General features: G+C 40.8%; 1 protein-coding gene across 1 annotated transcript in view; it reads left to right on the top strand.

Moving 5' to 3' along the window:
- Nucleotides 1–422: 422 nt before the first annotated feature.
- prkcea (protein kinase C, epsilon a) overlaps nucleotides 423–22,502 on the top strand; it is a 32,394-nt gene continuing 10,314 nt past the window's right edge. Inside the window, exons 1-6 of the mRNA XM_054598297.1 lie at nucleotides 423–767; nucleotides 15,130–15,193; nucleotides 19,875–20,040; nucleotides 20,128–20,162; nucleotides 21,057–21,145; nucleotides 21,491–21,620. Of these exons, the coding sequence (XP_054454272.1) occupies nucleotides 423–767; nucleotides 15,130–15,193; nucleotides 19,875–20,040; nucleotides 20,128–20,162; nucleotides 21,057–21,145; nucleotides 21,491–21,620 (829 nt within the window). The remainder of the gene's footprint in view (nucleotides 768–15,129; nucleotides 15,194–19,874; nucleotides 20,041–20,127; nucleotides 20,163–21,056; nucleotides 21,146–21,490; nucleotides 21,621–22,502) is intronic.

Here is a 22,502-nt window from a genome sequence, read left to right as displayed (position 1 = left end):
CGGCTGACCGGGGAGAGAGCCGCCAGCACCGGGGAGGAGGGGGAGGAGGACCGGGGAGGAGGGGGGTCGGTGACGCTGCTCGGCCCATTCCGTCGGACCGGAGGGCTGCTGGTCCGACCGGGTCCTGCGTGGATAACACGGTGTTCTGAGATGTGTGTTCTCCACTGAGAGTCCGAGGAGCATTATGGGATGTAGGACTGTGCAGTGACCCCTCATTGGAAGGAAACACTACAGGAGCAGCCTAGACACACACACACACACACACACACACACACACACACACACACACACACACACACACACACACACACACACACACACACACACACACACACACACACACACACACACATCCATCCTCTCACACACACACACACACACACACACACACACACACACACATCCTCTCACACACACACACCATGCCCGTGTTCAGTGGCCTGCTGAAGGTGCGGGTGTGTGAGGCGGTGGACCTGAAGCCCACACCTTGGGCACTGCGTCACGCCGTGGGGAAGAGCGGCTCCTTCCTGCTGGACCCTTACCTGGCCCTGAACCTGGACCAGACCCGGCTCGGCCAGACCGCCACCAGGACCAAGACCAACAGCCCGGCCTGGCACCAGGAGTTCTGCAGCGAGGTCCGCGAGGGCAGGAGTCTGGAGCTGTCCGTGTTCCACGACGCGCCCATCGGGTACGATGACTTTGTGGCCAATTGCACCATCCAGCTGGAGGACCTGCTGCAGAACGGGACCAGGCACTACGAGGACTGGGTATGTGTTGTTCAGGAGTCCTCCGGGTCCACAGAGTCACAGGTTTGCATGTAGGTGGTCTGTGAATCTTGTGCAGGTGAAACACAAATGTATTCGGGCCCCCGGCCATGAGACAAACACGGCCCCCCCGGTGTCTGCATGTTTCTCCTCACAGGAACATCCAAACGTTTTATTAAGATCTCAACCAAACCAGGTAGTTTGTAACGTCTTCACACAGGAAATAGACTCATTTGTCCATTCGCTGCTTCACAGCATCCATTCATCCACACACATACCTGACTGGGAGCTTCCCAGCACAGGTGCAGGCCCAGTGAGCACCTTCAGGGAGCTCACTGCCCTGCTCACTGATCTGACTTCTGGTACTGAGTCCGTTAGGTTTAGTGCGTTACACTGGGATGAAGGAGACAATAGATTTCATAATGACATGAATGAAGATTATTTAGTGTCACTTCTATGATAACAACCCTTTCCATAACTCCATTCTGGGGCAGATAAACACCCCCCCCCTCTGGGCTCTTCTGCGGTTGTTGTTTAGTTCAGTACTTTCATTCTGCAGCTTCTCCTCCTCTATCTGTGACAGAGGAGCTGTTTGGACTTGCAGCAGATCTGATCTGAGCATCCCATGTCCAGCCTGTAGTCGTCTTCCCTCAAGTCCCCACATTCCTCCTGCCTCTTTAGGCTGTAAGTGATACGATGCCCTCGTCTTTGCCCTGCAGAGTTACATTCATGAAGCAAACACAAACAATGCAGATGTTGTGAGACTTCACTGCAGCCTGGTTCAGCGTCTTGGAGGAGTTTCCGCTCACTGTGGACAGACACACATACTGTATCTCAGCAGCCGGACAGACTTCATTTGTTACGGGTTCTCTTCATTTATCTCATCACTGCCACATGTAGATCTGTGTGTCGGGGATAAAGAGCTGTTTGTTTGGGGTCTGCAAGGTTTGTCTCCAGATCTAACATGTGATCTTGTTCCACTTCTACGCTTTGTTTTATTTTTGTCCCGCTTTACGTCGGATGAAAGGCTGAGAAAGGGCAAAGCATTCTGGGAGCTGTGGACACGCATTTTAAATATCCGCATGTGTCCTTTAGCTCGCTACCTACTAAATACATGCACTTTACTGTCCACCGTTTTCCAAAACCTAGTTAGTCAGTCGTTTTAATTTATGCAAATACATAAATAAATACATAATGAGAGACTTAATATTATTATTTTATATTAGTTGTGCTTATTACTATATTTTTACTAGTTATTCTGTCTGTTTGTAACATGGCAACTCTGTTTTGAAAACTCCCTAATGCCCGAGTTTTTAAAACAGACTCTGCTCTCAGCTGGATTAACATATGACTATGACATAATGTAAAAAAAAAAAGAAAAGAGAGGCAACAAAATGTTCTTTGTGGTGAGTTTCTGATCTCATATTTGAAGACGAGGAAGCTCATTTTCATTCTGCAAAGCTGCTACGATGTTATGAAGCTTTGCTTATCAATATTTGATGTAAACGTGTACATGATTTGTTGGAGAGGTTTAATTGATATATAGTTATGTAATCCTCGTTGTATCTGTATGCAATTGGCATATAAATAGACACACACACACACACACACACACACACACACACACACACACACACACACACACACACACACACCGTCCCTCCCTCCCTCAGCCATCCAGGGTGAGGTCACAGCATATGGATCACTGTGTTGATTGACTACATCCCATTGATCAGCCGGCCGGCTCGTCGATACATCTGCCTCACAGTCCCTCCCCCTCCCTTCTGTCCCGCTCCCTCCATTACTCCATCACTCTGGTGTCTCCCTCATCCTCCCCTCTCCAGCAGTGATTCCCTTCTTCTCATCTCCCTTACTTACCTCGCTCCCTCCTGCCTTTCATTTTCCATCATCTTCCTCCTTCCTGCCTCACTCGTGTACCTTACGCTCCTCTTTCATCTCCTACGTTCATTTACTCCTCAGTCTCCAGTGGCGGATGTAGAGTTCAGACTCGGCAAGGAAACGGTGGGAAGTATAATATGGGAGTTAATGGGTCGTCAGAGTCGGATCAGTCGAGGTTTCCTCCTAAACGTTATACTCATTTATGTGTGCTTGCGGATAAAAAGTGGCCATTTTCAGTTTTCCACCACTCAGTGTCTCCCCTGCTGGATGCCATCACTTTGAGGACCGGTAGTACTGTAATAAGTGTCCTGAATATGAACATGTGATGTATGTATTGACCAATTAGACTCTTTTCTTCTCAGTCATTGTGGTCATTTCCAAAAAAGGATAATCTGTTGTAGAAATAATCCAGCTCAAACGCAGAGTATACAGCTGAAACCTTAAAAATATGCTTTCCAAGGGGATTAGTGTGAGATAAATAGGGCTAAATTATTAGGATTATTCTGTCATTTTAATTTTAATTTTGTCAATTCCAATCTTAATTTTCCAGGGTCCAAAGTGACGGCTTCAAGTTGCTTGTTTTGTCCGATCCAGCAATCCAAAATCCAAAGATATGTCTAAAATGAAATAAAAGCAACTTTTCACATTTGAGAAGCTGGAAAAAAGAGAATGCTTTGGAACTTTTGCTACAAAAATTATAGAATTTGCAGAATTATCCAGGTGTTACAGCACCAAACTCTACATTTAAATCCATTCTAAGAGATCGTTAGTCGGTGGGTTTGTCCACCACTTTGGTCCGGAGAAAATGATCTCATCCACTGTTGGATGCAATGCCATGAAACACAGATTTTGTTGATTCACTGAGCACCATCTTTGGGTTTCATACTTTGGTTTATGATCAAATGCATGCAAAACTAACAACATTCCCATCAGCTTTAGCTGCACTTTGTGTTTCGTGCTTATTACATGTTAGCATGCTAACAGGCTAAACTAAGATGGAGAGAGTGGTAGAAATGACACTTGTTAAACATCTCCATGCAGCCTCACCGAACCACTGGCGGTGGTGTCTGTTGATATCAGTGGTAAATGAATACAAAATAAATATTAGAATATGAGTAAGATTCCTCATTTTGATGCCATAAACTTGTGTTAGATGGTATGCGTTAAGATGAACACTGAGTTTTGCGTACCTCAGCTCAGTCTTTGTCACTTCCTCCTCCCTTCTGCTGCCTCGCTCATCTCATCCCACCATCGCTCTCGTCTCAGCGCTGCTACCCCCCCCCCCCCCTCTGCTTCCTGTTCCCTTTGGTCTTCCACCACCTTCTCCGTGATAGATCTCCCGTGGACCCGAGCGCTGTGGGCCAGGTTTGCTGCTGTGTGCCGCCGGTGAAATATTAACCAGGCTTTGATGCTTATTAATTGCCCCACTCAGTAATTGAGATGCTCTGCGGAGCCCATCCCCATGGCGACAATGACAGCCCGTCCCCTTGGTGACAGCCTCTCACCCACAGAAACACCAGCGAGAGAGAGAGATGGGTAGGTGAGAGTTGGGGGAGGGAAGAGAGAAAAACAAAGTAGAACAGCGCTCGCTGGTTCTTTGAGAAGTCAGAATCATTTAAATTCAAGGTAGAGAAACTTTGGGCAACTTAGAAGCTTTCTCATTTCACTCACCAGCATAATTGTGGACATTGTGTTTGCAGCTACACACAACTTTACACCATCTTTTCTTTAGTTTAAACAAGTTTTCCTAAGTTGTTTAAACCCTCATTTTTTTATGCAACAAGTTAAACATCTCGTGGTCGAAGTCACTGTCAGAATGCAGTTGAAAGCTGTAATAACAGCAGTAATGTTAATATTGACACACATACCTTTTATTAGTGCACACTGTTTGGAGCAGTAATTGCCCTTTATGTAAGCTGCCACATTAATCCAAATCCTTCTGCCACATTCTGTAGTTTAGTTGTTTCCTCTACATATTACCTTTTAATGTGAAGCACGTTGAGTTTACTTTTAGTGAAATATGTTATTTAAATACAATTACCTTGCAGCGCCTTTATATAGAGGTGCAGCACACGCCACGATAAACAGAACCGTGTCTGCATTCCTGTGCTGATGTTGTATAGCAGCGGTAGAGACAAGCAAAGGATGATGACAATATTGTTGATTTTACTTTTCACTTCTAAATAAGCCGCTTTAGATAAAAGGCTCATATTTGGCTGAACTCAAAGACGTTATTGTAAAGTTGTCTGTTAAATCTCTCGTGTCCACAATGCAGCCAACGTGTAAAAAGGGGAGTTATGCTAATGCTATGAAAAAAACAGGGATTAGAAGTGTTGTAATCCCTCTATTAGTATACATAGCATTCAACAATCACAGTAAAAGTCTCCTGGCCAAAGTGATGTTATAATATCTCATAGTATATGATCTGATCATTCCTAAAGTAAGATTCAACTTAATTAAACGTCTAACATCTTCAGGACAGATCTAACATTAGTGGTGTTGTGTAGCTACCTTTAGCTGACACAAACATTCATATATTGTTATGGTTTTCTGTTGGCAACAGAATCATCTTTCTCCACATCTACCGAGATAAAATAAGTATTTATTGAAGTGAAAAAGCCACTTCACATGATCCAAAAAGGAGCATTCCTCTTCCCATATCATCTGCTGTCGTTTATTGTGATTCTTATTAACTATAATGTTGTATACAAACTTTGCATGCCTAAAGTAAATAACTGTATTTGCATTTTATATATTCATCTTACAAGCAAAGACTCATTATTGTCACAATAATGAGTCTTCCTGACTGAAAGGTTTATTTACTGACGTCGCATCTTTAGATATGACTTCTGATTTTTCTAGCAAGATAAAATCAGTTTTATTAGCTTGTTAGCTGCGGTATCTGATTTCTGTGTTAGCTAACGAGCTATTATTAGCCTATTAGCTTGTTAGCTATTTAGTACACTTTATATCTGGTTTTAAAATTTGTATTTAAGGTGTAAAATGTCTTCAGTTAAGTTTTTTTTTGAATAGGCGGCTCCTAAAAACATACAGGCAGAAAAAGAGTGAAAGCAGGGGAGGTAGAAATGAAGAAAAAGATTTGGGAAGGTGTAAGATAAATTAAAATACATCGAAAGGAGAAAGGAGCCGGCAGTGGAGAGGAGGAAGATGGTGCTGAAGGAGGGCGATCAGGAGAGGAGGTGTAGAAGTAAGCTGTGTGTACATATAAATATATCGAGCTGGAGGCTGCTAGGAGCTCTAAGACGTGATGACCACGCGGTGAAGCGTTTCCTCAGGGACACGGACCACGTCAGACGTCAGCCAGCCGCCGTTGGACACTTGGCATCAACACACTCTCACAAGCTCGTGCTTACAGCAGCCAGGATTAGTGACAGGAGGCCGGTCCTCATCCTGTTTTTATGGTTAAAACAGTTTAATTTAAAGTTTAATTAAGCCTTTGTGAGGCTAACGTTTTATCCGACAGTAAAAGCCTTGTTTTAGTTATTGCACATATTAAGCCTGAATTTGATATTTTTATTGCATTTGGTATTTTAATTGATAGATGCAAACAGTGCAAAGCTTCTATATATGAAGCTGAATTTATTATGTTAATGTTAATAATTGATTGATCTGTCAGCAATGCTTTATTTTTAACACTTCCCAAAAATCCCAACTCTGAATTACAGCTAGATAGTGGTTGTTCCCCCCCCCAATTTTGCTGCCCATAATTATGATGTATGATATGATATTAATTGTCAATGTTTGCAATGCGATACCATCGTCAGTGGTGGTCTCAAACTGGTATGTGAAGGCCCGATCACACCGCCATTTAAAACGGCTACATTTCACATTTAAATCAGTTCATCACCAGGAAAAATAAAAGTATTCAGATCTTAGACGTTGGAGATCGACTTTTGGTTAACCTGAACTCAAATTTGTGATAAAAAAATATTAGTTTTGGTGACTGACTAGTGTTAGCGGTTAGAAGAAGTACAGAAACTACCTCACAAAGCTTTTAGCTCTGTCTTTGAAAACACAGGTGGATGAACTTTGTTGTGCCACTTTCTTACCTGTCTAGGCCTTTACTGTATTTTTTTGAACTTGAAATGATCATGTCATCATATATCATTAGTCCATTCACTCACCGTGACCAGTTGCTTGACATCATAGACTCCACCTCTCAGTGACCTGCTGGTTAAGTAGGACAGACTGGATTTAAGATGCTCTGTTTCCACCGTGACAATACACACACACACACACACACACACACACACACACACACACACACACACACACACACACACACACACACACACACACACACACACACGCCAAATCAGGTCAACCTTCGGTGTGTGTGTGTGTGTGTGTGTGTGTGTGTGTGTGTGTTTTGGAGGTTGTTTAATGCATGTTGTCTGTGATAGGGAAGAAATGGGACGATATTTGAGAGCTCTGGGAGAGCAGGTGAAATGCACACTGCCTCTCTTTCTGTGACCCAGAGTATGTCTATTTTTGCCTATCCACAAAGACGATTTTGAACAGATTTGTCCTTTATTTTAGCCATGAAAGGAGAAGGGATGAACAGTAGTTTTCTAAACTGAGGTCCGAGATTTTAATTATAACTGAGCTGAAAGAGGTAAAACATAAGTATTGGCGACCAATGATTTTGACGACTATTCATCTGAAGCACAAAGTAACTAAAACTCTCATCTAATATCTGTACAGATTTGTAATCCGTATTTCTTATCCTTTGACCAGCTAGTCAAAGGAATAGTTCTTCTGCAGACTGATATGTTTTATCAACATTAACTATTTGAGAACTTTTGTTTGTTATTTAGGAAAACACTTGTTCATTGAGGTATCAAAAAAAGTATTGTTTTGGTATCAATGCTCAAAACTCCAATGATACCAATATAGTAATAGTCCAACACATAACCCCCATTCAACAGTGAATTGTCATTTTTCATTTTAACCAGCTGTTGGTGGTTCTTACTACTTAATATCTACAACAGAAAGTAAATAATGAAGTTTCTCAAAATGTAGAACTTTTGCTTCAATCCAACATAATGGAAGGAGTCTGTGTCCGTCTGTCCTTTTGATTTTCTCAACAACCATTGACCATCGACTTCACTCTTGGCGGGCGTATTTCTAAGCACCCGACAAAGCGCAATGTCAATTGTGAAGTTATTTGGATGAGTGTTTTTTTAGACAATAATGTAACTAATTTAATATTACTTTACTGCACCTTTTTCTATTTTAATCAAACTAAATTAGGTTTGTGCCCATACTTGAAAATGATTGCAATCGAATTCACATAATGGTTGGAAACAGGGCTTCCTTCGGCAGCTTGAGTCCTGAAGAAGATGAAGTGTGTTGTCATTTAGACGGATCCAACAGCATTGACGGTCTGATCTGCAGCGGCTGCTCAACAGGCCGTCTGCCAGTCCATCTGGATATCGCACACCCGTCCCCGATGTGTGTGAGCTCTGAGACGACTGAACAGGCAGGAAGACTTGTTCGGGAATGTCCGTTCTCTGGAATGAAAATGCTCCTTGTGTCTAGTCCTGATTCTACAGGACCGTCGGACCCATCACTCGTGGCAGGGGGCGGGCTTTGTTGAATCTCCCCCCTTTTTCAGCACCGCCACACAGCTCAGCTCCTCTTACATTATTAGCCATCTGTGATGTTACATTAAAGATGCATGACTCTCATGCTGTCTCACTCAGCATGGGCCTCCTGAGTGTGTCTGCAGGCGGACACACACTCACACACACACACAAACACACACACACACACACACACACACACACACACACACACACACACACACAGAAACACACATGTTATTGTGTGAATGTGGTTGGGCTCTCTCAAAGCTGAAATTTGTTATTTGACAGATGGATGTGGGAGGCTGTCACCGAGACTAAGCGCTCCTGAGAGAGACAGAGAGAGCTGTCTGGTTGGACAGAGATAGCGGGCGAGATGGACGGAGAGTGGGAGGGGGTTAGCTCCACAGTATTGATATAATGCAAGCTTTGAGTGCCCTGTCTGCTTGGTTGAGTGCTTCTCTGTGCTGCTGCATATGGTGTGTGTGTGTGTGTGTGTGTCTGTGTGTGTGTGTGTGTGTGTGTGTGTGTGTGTGTGTGTGATCTGTATGCGTTGTGAAGGGACGAGCGCAAGAGAGTTAAGCTTGTATGTGTGTTTAACGCTAACCTCCCTCCGAAGTCCATTTTAAAATCCCCAGACACACACACACACACACACACACACACACACACTCAAGCTTCGTGCGTGTGCGTGTGTGTGTGAAGTTCTCCGTCTCCCAGGCTGTATCGGTGTCCTAATTGGACTAACAAGATTAATGAGGCGAACTAGATTCTCCAGCTCTCTCTCCTCCTATCTTTTGTTGTTGGGACGGGTCATTTCTGTGTGTGTGTGTGTGTGTGTGTGTGTGTGTGTGTGTGTGTGTGTGTGTGTGTGTGTGTGTGTGTGTGTGTGTGTGTGTGTGTGTGTGTGTGTGTGTGTGTGTGTGTGTGTGTGTACACACAGCAGGTTAAATCCAAGTCACACGTTACAGTTAATTTAAGGGGAGGTGATGTTGATAAAATTAATCCATTACTTGGTTGATAGGAAACAAATCAATAACTTTGAGGAAGTTAATGGTTTAAAATGGTTTAGCTTCTCAGTTTTATGTCATTAAAAAAAAAAATTGGGGGAAATTGTGACTAGAAACTTGCTACTTGCTAGATATTGTAAATGCAATATTGTTGAGTCATTAATTCACAATTAAAGCACAGGTATTTAAAGTTGTATAAATTGAGTTTTGGCCATCTGGCATATGGCATATTATCACCTTAAGTAAGTTTAGCAAAAGTGTTAGCCAAAAGGGGACTTTTTACTCATCTAACAGTTACGGAGCAGCAGAATTATTTATTTGGAATCATTGTTTCAGACCACCTAATGAATCTTTTAGCTCTGTTTTTGGTCTCCACCGACTGCTGAGGCAAATACTGGGCTCTTTAGCTGCTAAATGCTCCGCTAAGTTCACCATTTTTTTGTATCAGGAGTTGGGCAGGCAGGGCACAGTGGGTTTATCTGAATTTTTTCCACAAAAACAGCTTGCTGTGGCAAAAAAGAACAACAAAACAATAAGATAAACGACGCTTATGAGAAATATGAGAAACGGTACATGTAGTGAGCTCATCACTACATGTACCGTTTCTCATATTAAGTCATTTGATCCATTGTAAGCACTGTATACAAATATTGATTAGTGCAGCTTGTACAGCAAACTCTCACGTTATGTATTGTCACCCTGACCTGAAACGATTAGACATTTGCATGATTAAACTATTTGACTCACCTTCGTCAGACTCGGTTGAACCCCGTTGACTTGATTACATTGAAATGCCTGAGGGGTGTTCAATTTCAAAATAGTTCTTGTGTATTAGTGTATGTTTTCTTGTATTACCTGCTGAAGGGTTGGGTTTATGTAATGACATGGTTTGTGACAGTTTAAATGGAGACAGGTGAGCTCAGAGTCAAACAAAGGGAGACTGTAAGTTGACTCCAGTGGAGTTTCTCACGGCAGACTTTTCAGAGCAGGAAAAGCACAGGTGTAACTAATAACATTAAAGGAGTGCTTCACCCATACATTTTAATTAGTATATCCATAACTTACGTTGAATTATTAAAGAAAACTTTATTTTTCTCTCAGGCCTCCATAGTGAAAAGAGAATCTGATAAACGGAGAAAAGTCTGGTCGAATTGAAGTAAATGGGGGCTCGTTCAACATCAGCAAAACATCCGTTTACAAACTCTCAGCTAACTTGTGCAGTATAATCCAAGTCTTATTTATCCAGTCCTGTGCTCACTTCTTCCCAAACACATGCATCTTCTAAAACCTTACTATTTAAAACACTTTGGGCAAGTCCAAACTCGCATGGCGGAGTAGTGTTGGCTGAGAATGCTGAGATTGTTTATGCAGAAGTGTTCTTTGTTCACCGTGGAGGCATGCAAGGAAACCCAAGATGAGTAATTATACAATAGGTCATTTTGTGGGTGAAGTATCCCTATCTTAATGGTAGCATTATTATCATACAGATTTTTCTTCTTCAAATGCTCTATAGATAGTGCAATAACATTGTTATCATGAATTATTTGGGCCGTGATAATCATGTAGTGAAAAACTCTAAAGCCCAGTTATTGTGGATACTGGCTCACTGAGACCAACACCAGTGTAAATATGGTGTAAACTACAATATTTTTGCCTAATGAGCTGCTAATCTATTCATCACTTACAAAAGAATGTAAAAACAAAAGTCAGTATTTACCTTCTTGTAGACTGTTTTGCATCCAGCGTCCTGTGGACGTAGAATGTTTGGGTGAAGCTTAAAGGGTCAGTTTACCCAAATCACAAAAAAACATTTTCTCCTATTTTCTAGCAAACATACAGCATACTGCAGCTGTGCACTGTGGATTAAAGGGACAGTTCACACATACAGTGCAGTAAATAGCACTACAGCTAAAACAAAATAATATGCATTTATGGTATATTGTTCCTTTGAGCTGGTTGTCACAATAACATCCTAAACAACACAAATAAATAAGGACCAGCTTTCTCTGCATTATCTAATTTATTCAACATATACATTGATTCTCAGTATTTTACAAGCTCCCACCAACAACATAAAGCAGTACTGCAACCATAGAATTGCTGTTGCTAGGATACGTGGTTACACTGTAGTAGAACGGTAACCATAGAAATATCTGCTGAGCTAACGTCACTGTCAGATATTTGAAAAATATTTCTTTCTTAAACATTTCGTAATTCACTCTCACATTCTCATGCATCTTAACAGACAGTTGTTTAATTCATTTCTATGATAACAGCAGAATGAATTAATGTTTCGCTGGACTATAATCCATCAGGTCAGCCTATGATCATAAGTAATCAATGCTACGCTGGCGATATGGGAAGCCTTTTACGTGGATTAACATACAAATCATAGTGGTAATATAAATAAGCCTGTTATTCTGGGTAACATCTGCATTGCTTGTCTAAAATAATGTACTGTGTCATGGGTTTTAGTAAATTGTTTTACTATAAAAATGTAAATGCAGTAAAAGAATTCTGCCAAAATCCAGAAAAACTATTTTTAGATTTATTGGAATGAAATTCCACACTGGCATGGTTTAATTCATCTTCAAAAACACATATCTGTGTCGTAGTAATTTTTATTGATTTGGATGGAAAATGCGAGCTTGAAGGCGACTCACAGCCCGATTGGCCGGTAATTGGTGATTTTTCAGAGCAGTGCAGGTTTTTTTTTGGCTGGCATGCCACCTCAGAATGCCGAGCACTAAATCAATGATGGTGCTGTCTATTTGCTCCACTCTGTTCCAAATCACCCTGAGTCCATCTTTCAGCTGAAATCCCCGCCGAGATGCACCGTTATGCAAGAGGTTACATTTGGGGATTAGCACATCGTTTTCAAGGGTAGACATCAAGAATCCAACGGCGTTTATGGGTCACTAATCCCATGCAGTTGCTGTGTGTTATACATGCCACGACAGGATGATACTGCACGTATGAGCATATGTGCTACATTCTCTGTGCCTTTTGTTATATTTAGCTTCATATTACTTAACATAAGGGATGCAACTGATGATTATCTTTATTATTTTACCGCTTCATTAAGTAATTCAATTGAAAGATGGCAACAAAACATGTGTCATCTTTCTTAGTATTGGTTTCTCGGTCTGTCGCGATCATGAAATTTCACTTGACGATAAATAGTCATACAAACAATTGCGATGAAGGATTAACTTGTATTTTATGTTCATTTGATGTGTTTGGCTTTGCAACTAGACTACATTTTGTTGGCTGCTAATCAAAATGATGCAATGGTTGTCAAAGAAGAGAGAATTCATTTTCAAACAGTTCGCTCTGCTGCACATATATTTATTATTTGAAAGCATGTTCTGAAACTGTTGGCTGATTAAATGTAAGGAAAAAGATTGGTAATTAATGTAGAAGGAGTGTCGATGTTATTTTCAAATGGAACATGCAAAGGGGATTTACCCTGCTTCAGCCTCTAGGGCCTCCAGGGTCAAAGGTCACTAAGAACCTCTTCACTTCACCCAGCAGTAGAAAAGCAAAACACAGGAACTTTACTGTGGTTTTGAGGAGATGCATTGTTTATTCAGAGACAAAATTAATCCTTCACTGTACATTTGCTTCTATGACAATGGTGTATTTTGGTGTTTTCTGGCAAAGGCTCCAATTTAAGCATGAAAAGTATAAAATAAAACATTCCAACTTCAAAATGTATGCTACTAGTGATGACCCGCTGGCTTGAGGAAGAAGAAGAGTCCAAAGAAGGACTCGAGCCACTGGGATTTAGGCAGGCAGACGAGATGTTCAACTGATGTCAGGGTGAGAAATTCTACTTCCGCGCTGTCTGAAATCGTATTACAAGATTCGTACAGACGTGAATTAATGTTGGAAATATATTTGAATATATAGATGAATACAGGTAAGTAGGATATATAAATGTTTCAACTCCCCCGGCCTGTTGGTTCTAACCTACAAACATTTATTTCCTTGATTGTGGAATCCAATAATTTGATAAAATGATCTCGATCAGGCGATTATGTAATGATTGAGTTGCAAACTTTATTTTCATGCACCAAAATGGAAAACACAGCTGGTAGCATTTTATTTCCTTTTAAGGGAGCTGGAAATGTAAGTAAAATACAATAAGTATGTTTTAATCCAATGTTGCAGAGAACTTCACTACAGTAACAAATATCCAATCAAACATCTTCTATTCTCCTTCTCTAAACACAGCATCGGATGTTGTTTTTAGTTTTTCTAATTTTCTATACACGTTATTAATCTGATAACAGCCCTTTTTCAGCGCTTATGACTGAGGCGCCATGTGATCCATCATACGAGTCCCGAGTCCTGCTGCAGATCTCAACGCTGTAGATTCCTCTCTACGTGATTGTGTGTCTTTGCCGCTCTGCTACATGAGATGTATGCAGCGTGTCTGATGCCGGTTTCCGTGCAGTCTTTGTGTCTCATGTTCAGCTATGCATGGACGTGTGTGTGTGTGTGTGTGTGTGTGTGTGTGTGTCGCCTTCTGTGTGTGAGTCTGACTGTTGCATAACAGGATCTGCTGCTGTCCCAGAGCTTAACTAAGGATTTAAACCTCTCTTTCTCACTCTCTCTTCTTGTGTCGTCTGTCTCTCTAGCGCTCTCCGTTGCACTCCCTCTAATCTCTCCTCTTGTATGTTGAAGCGGGGGGGGTGATGTCATTATTTGTTGAATAAGTCTTGTGCGTATGCAGATTGTATGTTTTCTTATCAAGTATTATGTTTGAGCATGAAAATATATTTTTTGTTCTGTTCCCAGAATAAATTAGCCTCCATTTTGATGACACCTGCTCAAACACAAAGAAGTCATTATGACAGGTGATTCAAGATGTTTGATGCTAAATATCTCTTTAATAAAACTTCAATGATTAATAAAAAATAAAATATATACTATGGTGATTTGATCAGCTTTCATTAATTTGAGTTGTTTGTATATTATGCCATGTATGAAGAGGATTAATGGATTATAACTCAGGTACTCTCCTTCAGTTATCCTCCAACAACCAGTCTGTGTTTTAGCAACTCTTAACGTCCCCGGGAGAATATGACAAGAAATCAATTGTTACCATCTAACAGTCTGTTGACACAGAGAGGACTGGGCTCACTGGTGATCTAAAAATAAGAAGGTTGGATGAGTCTCCACAAGCATTACTTTGTCCATCCTGCAACGCTGCAAATGTGTTGGCTGCAAACTCCTCTCAGCACAAGAACATTTTGTCAAGAAAGCTGATTTGACTCTGTTGAGCACATATTTTATATATTTAGTTTTTTTCTAATGTATTTTCCAGCCACACACCTTTTTACTTCTTTATTGCTGCTCTGGTTAATATTAACAGAATATCCGCTATCATAATATCCACAAAGTTAATGATATACCTTATTAATCGATATATGAAAATGTTATCCACCCTGGAGCAGAAAGGAGGAATGGAACTGTTAAATGATTGCAACATACTCTAGATAGGTGGATGAATACATTAGAGTTCACCTGTAATAATTAAATAAAGTGTAGCTTCATCAGTTATATCCACTTTACCTGTATTCCACTTTTAAAAGTTAACATCATGAAGGTTCAATCCCTCCAGTCTTCAGAGTGTCAGAGTGTCCTTGGTGAGGATGATGTTGAGGATAGAAAGGAACATAGTGATGAAGATGGTGATGTTGATGAGAATGGTAATGGTAGTGAAGATAATGACCTCTTGTAGTGTGTTTGTTTGTTTGTGCTCGAGGGAACCCCCCCCCTGCTGCGTTCACTGTTCAGCTCACTGATTTCTTTTCTGTCTCTCTATTTCTTTGTCTGTTGCAGATCGACTTGGAGCCGGAGGGGAAGGTGTACGTGGTTATCGATCTGTCCGGATCCTCTACCGAAGGTAAAACCAACACAGCAACACACACACATTTTACCAGGACTAAACATTAAGACACACTTACAGACACGTAGGCATGTGCTGGTGGAAAGTTCAGCTGTAGGTAAAGTTGATATGGTGAACTTGTTAGAAATCAGCTGCCCATTTACACATCCAGCATTCGGAGAAACATGAGCATTTAACAGGAGTCGTGAGTCCGATATTCACTTCTCTTTAGGCTCTGCTTTGGTTCCCACCAACACTTCTAAGTGTGTCACCATGTGCACCAGTTTATCAAAGCTTTTTTTCCTGAAAACATCGGTCTCCTGTGGCCGACGGTGTGGGCAGTATGAGTGAGACCAATGAGCTGAAAGATGCTTAAAGGCTGCTGAGAGCTGAGAGGAAAATGCAAAGTCAGTTATAACTACTAACGTCTCTTTCACATTGCACGTTGTCATTTGACCCATTAATGATAAAAAAATAGTGATTAGTGTAGCTTTAACCAAGTATTTGGCGTGCATAATAAACAACTAGCTTAGACAGGAGAAGTGTTCAATTCTTCAGTACTACTGCATGACAAATTGACATTTATGTTGAATTACAATATAATTTCAAGTGTTAGTTAGTTTTTTCCGTAATATCCCTTCAGGACTTATGTGCTGGTGTTGTTTTACTTTACAATGACATTAAGGCGGCTATTCATATTTTTATAATAACAAAATATTAAATGGCAATGTGAGGACAACTTAATATGAGTGTCTTTCATTTATGAACCCACAGATTCTTTTCACTGGATCATCTGTTCTCAGCTTTACGGAGCTTTATAGTGACATTGTTTAGCTGTCCGGTCACAGCTCTCAGAGCAGCGTTTTCAATAAAAAAGCTCTAAAAACCAACTGTACACCACCTGCTCATCACCAATGGGCGGTAAGCACAGTCAGAGACGAGCTGGTGAACGTAGTGAAGTATTTATCAGATGAAAATAGTCAGATATTTATCCTCAGGAGTTGGTGGAGACCAAAAACAGAGTTAAAAGAGAGTAAATGTTGTTTTTTTATTTATTCAGCTGGAGGACACAAACATGACTCCATAACTGTTGGAAGTAAATAAGCAACTGTTTGAATACATGTTCAACATATCAGCATAAATGTTGTTATCACATTATTATTGTTTTCACTACTCGTTTGTGACGCTCCAAATTGGACAAAACATCAGTTTTTACATGTTTAACATCTCACATGACTGACGCCTGGGCCGGTTTCAAGGCCCCCGCCACTTCTCTGAAAACGTCGCAGCTAATTTACATATCTCACAAGGCTGGCAGACGGTCTCGAGGCGCCCAGAAGCGAAGCATTGTGGGGCAGTTAAGTTTGTGAAGTACGCATCCGGGCTTTTCTCATGTGTCACGAATGCACGGCGTGCTCAATATTACGTCAACAGAACGGTTAGTATGCGAGTCTGAAAACACAGAGTGCGATGGAAAAGATTACTTCCTGTTTTCCTAGAAAGTTACATAACAGAATTCATAGAACTTTCTCCTCCAGTCTCTAGTTCTCTATTTCCTTCTCCTCTATTTGCTTGTACTCATTAAAGATGGAAACATCTCCCTCAATTAGACCTTTCCGCACACACACACACACACACACACACACACACACACACACACACACACACACACACACACACACACACACACACACACACACACACACACACACACACACACACACACACACACACACACACACACACTATCTCAGTCACATGCTGCCCAATAGAGTGGTTTTCACCTGCACCTGTGTATATTCACACCTGGTTATAAATAGAAACGGTTCTCTGCCTTCCAGTAAAAGTGTGCATATATATATATATATATATATATATATATATATATATATATATATATATGCTGCAGTATAGTTTCTCTGTGTAAAGACGGATAAAGAGAGCAGTAGAGGGTGAAGAGAGAGGGAGTAGATTCTTAAAATAGTAGGTGAGATTGAGCCACGGATACACACACACACACACACACACACACACACACACACACACACACACACACACACACACACACACACACACACACACACACACACACACACACACACACACACACACACACACTTATATGCAGACTCAGGCGTCAGTGTCTTGCCCTCCTCATCGATGATTGGACACTCTGTGGTGACCTCACGACCCACTCCCCACCCACTCCTGAACTTCCTCCCTGAGTTCAGCTGGCATGAGTGCTCGTGATGTTAATGTATGCTGATAAAAACAAATGGTGTGTGTGTGTGTGTGTGTGTGTGTGTGTGTGTGTGTGTGTGTGTGTGTGTGTGTGTGTGTGTGTGTGTGTGTGTGTGTGTGTGTGTGTGCTGATAGGAGGGATGGAGAGATGGAGGGTGAGAACTAGAGGAAGAGGTGGTATTTTTAGCAGATTTATTTTTTTCTCCCCTGGTGCAATCTGTTCTCTGCAGCTTCAGAGGCTGGAGAGAGTTGTTCCTCTCCTCTTTTCTCCTCTCCTCTTTTCTCCTCTCCTCTTTTCTCCTCTCCTCTCTTTGAACATCTGTTGGTCTCAGGAAGCAAATGAAAACAATAATCTGACCTAATCTGTCCATCTGCAGGTTCTTCATCCTTCTCCGTTCCATATAAATCTTTTATTCACTTTCCTCAAAGCTTAAAAAAACACCAGAGAAATGTTGTTTTTATAAGAAAAAGCTTCTTATTTTTCAATGCAGTATCTTTTATTTCCTCAAGTTAATTACCTTTAACGAGCACTGTGGGTTTGGAAATGAATGACATAGATTCAGTGCAGACTTTTGATTCCCTCCAAATTTATCATATAATATTGATATTGATAATGACAATTAGAGCTGCAACGATTAGTCGAAATAGAAATATAATCACCAAAAGAAAAATAATTTTGATAAGCAGATATTAGTTAAAGTGTTTTACATGCAAACATGGCAGAGAATGCTGTTTTCAGCCTCTCAAATGTGGGGATTTTCATATTTAACTGAATATCTTTTGGTTTTTGTCTCACAAAATACAACATTTAAAGACATCCCTTTGATTCATTTGAATTTTGATTCCTCAATAATAATAATAATAATTTATTCGCACATATATTGTAATAATAACTTTTCAAAAACAGACATTACAACAGAAAATACACATGAAATAGAATGAAAATTAAAAGGAATAAATAATAACAATACAATCATCCTTCAGTTTTTCATATTTGTTTAAATGGTGATTATTTATTGATGTTATTAGAACATTTAAATTAATCCACCAATATTGCTAAGTATGACCATTTTAATGGGACTTTGTTTAAATGTATCAGCAGTCTTATTCTGTATTTTAGGCTCCAAAGAATAAAAACAATTACACTTTTCAAATGTTATAATTTGGAATGCAAATTGAAAATGCATTTGTGAACAAAGCCTTTACTACATATAGTTTTATTAAATCTTGAAAGATCATTTTACAGATGTATCCACAATCTTATAAATATTTAAGATCTGTCACTTCAACTTCTCTACAATTTCAACACCTCAAAGCACTTAATTGAATATTGCACACACATATCAATAATTAGAAACTGTTTTATTTCTTATTTTGGATAACCTTTATTCTCAATAGATTTTTGTCTCAAAAGCAGATGGATAACCGCCACGGTTGTATTGTTTTTCATTTTTATGTCACATTTGTTTTTGACACCTGTAGTTCATCTTTTTTCTCACTCTCTGCCTTCGCTCTCTGCTGGTCTTCTACCCGTCTCTGTCCAATCTGAATCTTCTGTCCGTCCGTATGTGTGTGTTTGTGTGTGTGTTTGTGTGTGTGTTTGTTGGACGACCAGAGTACGTCTGTCTCCACGACGATCACCCTTAACTGTTGCTATGCCTCACCCCCCTCCTCTTCAGCATGCCTGTGTGTGATGTGTGTGTCCAGGACAGATGGATGATGTATTATGTAAAACAAAGTGATCCCAGTAATGGCCTGTTAAGCTGTCTCCCCCCTCTCACCATCACAGACACACACACACACACACACACACACACACACACAGAGTCCCTGGACAGCCTGTCTGTAATCGAACTCAACAGTAACCACATCTATAGCGCACCCAGGAGAGAGATGGGGGGGAGTGTGAAAGACAGGCAAACTAGGACAGGAGCTCAGAGGGAAGCAGTGAGTGTGTGTGTGGGAGTGAGAGTGGAGGTGGTTCTCTTGTTTTAAGATTACCCTCGGAAAGCATTCATCTTTCCGGGGAGATGCAGCGAGGAAGGGAACGGCTGGTTGGATGGTCCTCGCTGAGGAGGAGTGTTTTAATAGTCTGTCCTTCGTTTCAATGCCCACACATGAGTATAAATAGCATGCACACGTACGAATGCATAGGCCTCTGGTAGGTGGGGGTGTTTGTGAGCGAGGAAGAGTGAGGGATGGGGGGGGGGGGGTCGAGGAAGATGAGAGTCCGTTGAATGATTAAACATCTCAAGCAACATGATGCAAATCATCCGTATTTGTAATCAAGGGGCGGTAAGAGAACGTCACTCTAAATGTATGTGAACGCTCATCTACACCTCAGGAACACAAAAGTTCTGTCATTTCTTTTAACATAATTCCTTCCCCTGTGTGTGTGTGTGTGTGTGTGTGTGTGTGTGTGTGTGTGTGTGTGTGTGTGTGTGTGTTCACCCGACAGCCACCGGGAGCAATGAGAATGAGGAGCGGGTGTTTCGAGAGAGGATCGGCCCTCGCCGGCGACAAGGCGCCGTCCGAAGACGCGTCCATCAAGTCAATGGACACAAGTTCATGGCCACCTACCTGAGACAGCCGACCTACTGCTCACACTGCAGAGATTTTATCTGGTAGGTAACAAACTGACACACATCAGCCCTGACGTACCTGCTGTTGTGTTTTTGTCAAACCAACCTCCTCTGTGTGTCATCTGATAGGGGCGTCCTGGGGAAGCAGGGATACCAGTGTCAGGGTGAGTACTTTTCTCTGGCGGCTTCCAATTTCTCTGCACATCATTTATTATTGAAGCACGGGAACACAAGAGGGATTACATGTTGCTGAATGACAGCTGTGATTTGGTCTCAAGCCACCTTCACTCAGAGCCACAGATGACCTGCATCACAGCAACAACATCTGCTATTAATAAAATATTTCAAATACAGAGGAGAGATGGAGAGACGCTGTATACGTCTCTGGTAAGCCCGCCCTAAAGCATCCCCTGCTTTATGGTCTGTTTGACTCTAAATGGAGCATCATTTACTAAATGAACATCATGCTGTATTGAAGAAGACTTGAAACTAGAGATTGAGACCATAAACTCATGTTTACAATGTTTACTGAGGGAATAAATCAAGAGAGAAGTAGAGTCATTTTCTCATAGACTTCTATACAACCAGAGGAGTCGCCCCCTGGTGGACAGGAGATAGAATGCAAGACACTTCCGCATTGGCTTCACTCCGCAGAGCCTCGTTCTCAATTTCTCCTCTGTGCACATCACATTTTAACACTAATTCTAGCATCTACTGTCTTAGTACCAGAGGTTGCAGCGACACAACATTCTTTTTATTATATTGTTAAAGAACAAGTTACATTTTCATATTGCCTTTTAAAGTGGGTCAGTCACATTCAGCTGCTACCAGACCCCCTTAATAATGTTTGTATTGGCTCAGTTATTAAATCAGTGTATCAATTCGATGCATCAGAATCACTAGAGAACACTTTTAATCTTCCTGGTCCATCTTATCTCTGGGATATCATCAGTGATAATATCACATACTAATTATCAAATATCAAAAGCCACACCATACTTTATTTAATAAGATTTAACAACATTTTTGAACATCTCCTGTTGACGCTGTTCTTCCAGTGTGTACGTGCGTCGTCCACAAGCGCTGCCATGAGCTCATCATCACCAAGTGTGCCGGGATGAAGAAGCAGGAGGACACACCTGATGAGGTACCTGCAAACAGCACACATATTGTTGGTAAAAATGAAAAGTTTGGTCAGAGATGTTTAGCTCAGAAGAATATGTCCTCTTTAACATTTATCACTTGTTGAAACACACTTTGAATCATGTAGGAAAAACTGAATAAGGGCATTATTCAGGTCTTTGGTGAATTAATCTGTTGCTTAAGGTAACGTGTACACTGTGTACTACTCTGAGCATTATTCCTCCAATAATGCGACAGTGACCTATTTGTAACACTGTGTGTGTGTGTGTGTGTGTGTGTGTGTGTGTGTGTGTGTGTGTGTGTGTGTGTGTGTGTGTGTGTGTGTGTGTGTGTGTGTCTCCCTCTGTAGGTGGGCTCACAGCGGTTCAGTGTTAACATGCCCCATAAGTTCAGTATCCACAACTACAAGGTCCCGACCTTCTGCGACCACTGCGGCTCCCTGCTGTGGGGCCTCATGAGGCAGGGCCTGCAATGCAAAGGTGAGTTCATGTGCAGGTGGGAATTTACAGTGTCGGTGCACATGGGACGCATTTAGAGGTGCTTGTGTTTTGCAACCTCGTTAAAGCGTAAATGTGCATTTAATTAAAGTCAAAGGCGGTGAACAAAATTTCAATTGACATTTGTTGATCTTATTAAAGCACTTTAAGTCACAATGAAATGAAAAACATTTTCATTACAGTTTAATAATAAAAACCAACATGTAGATTTATAGATACAGATGTCTCTGCAAAGGAGGATATGTTTTCTGTCCTGCAGAAGAAGGGAATACTTTTTTTAGCACCTCCAGAAATTTCTTCTAAAGAATTTTGTAACATTTTGAGAAAAACACAAACCAGCCATATGTATCCCATGGGTATGTGTCTAGGCGTATGAACATTTTCTTTAATGAATTAATGATTTTGACAATCGTTCAATGAAGCAAAATGTCAAATATTTTATGATCCTAGGAAGCTGAAGCCTCTAAAATGTGAGGATTTCATGCTTTCCCCTGTTTTATAAATCGTTAGAAATATTTATGTTTCAGCTTTTTGCCTCTAATTTTGACCAAAAAAGCAATTTGAAATTGCAAACTCAGTTTTTAGAACATGTGATGGGCATTTTTTTGTACTATTTAGTGACATTTAATAAACTAAGCAATGAATTGAGAAAAGAATCGACAAACTAGTTGATAATTAAATCATAAGTTGCAGCAATAGCATCCTCAGATGATGTCTACTGTCTACTTTGATATCTTCCAATAACTGACATCATGGTGCAACGTGTGTTTTTGAAATAACTACTTTTGCATGTGAATTTATCTTAAAGAAATTAAATATTTGATATATTTACTAAACAATGTCTTTCCAAAGTAAAATACCATG

Source organism: Anoplopoma fimbria, chromosome 5, assembly GCF_027596085.1.
Source record: "Anoplopoma fimbria isolate UVic2021 breed Golden Eagle Sablefish chromosome 5, Afim_UVic_2022, whole genome shotgun sequence".
Classification (NCBI taxonomy): domain Eukaryota; kingdom Metazoa; phylum Chordata; class Actinopteri; order Perciformes; family Anoplopomatidae; genus Anoplopoma; species Anoplopoma fimbria.
This window is presented reverse-complemented; position numbering and strand designations above follow the sequence as displayed.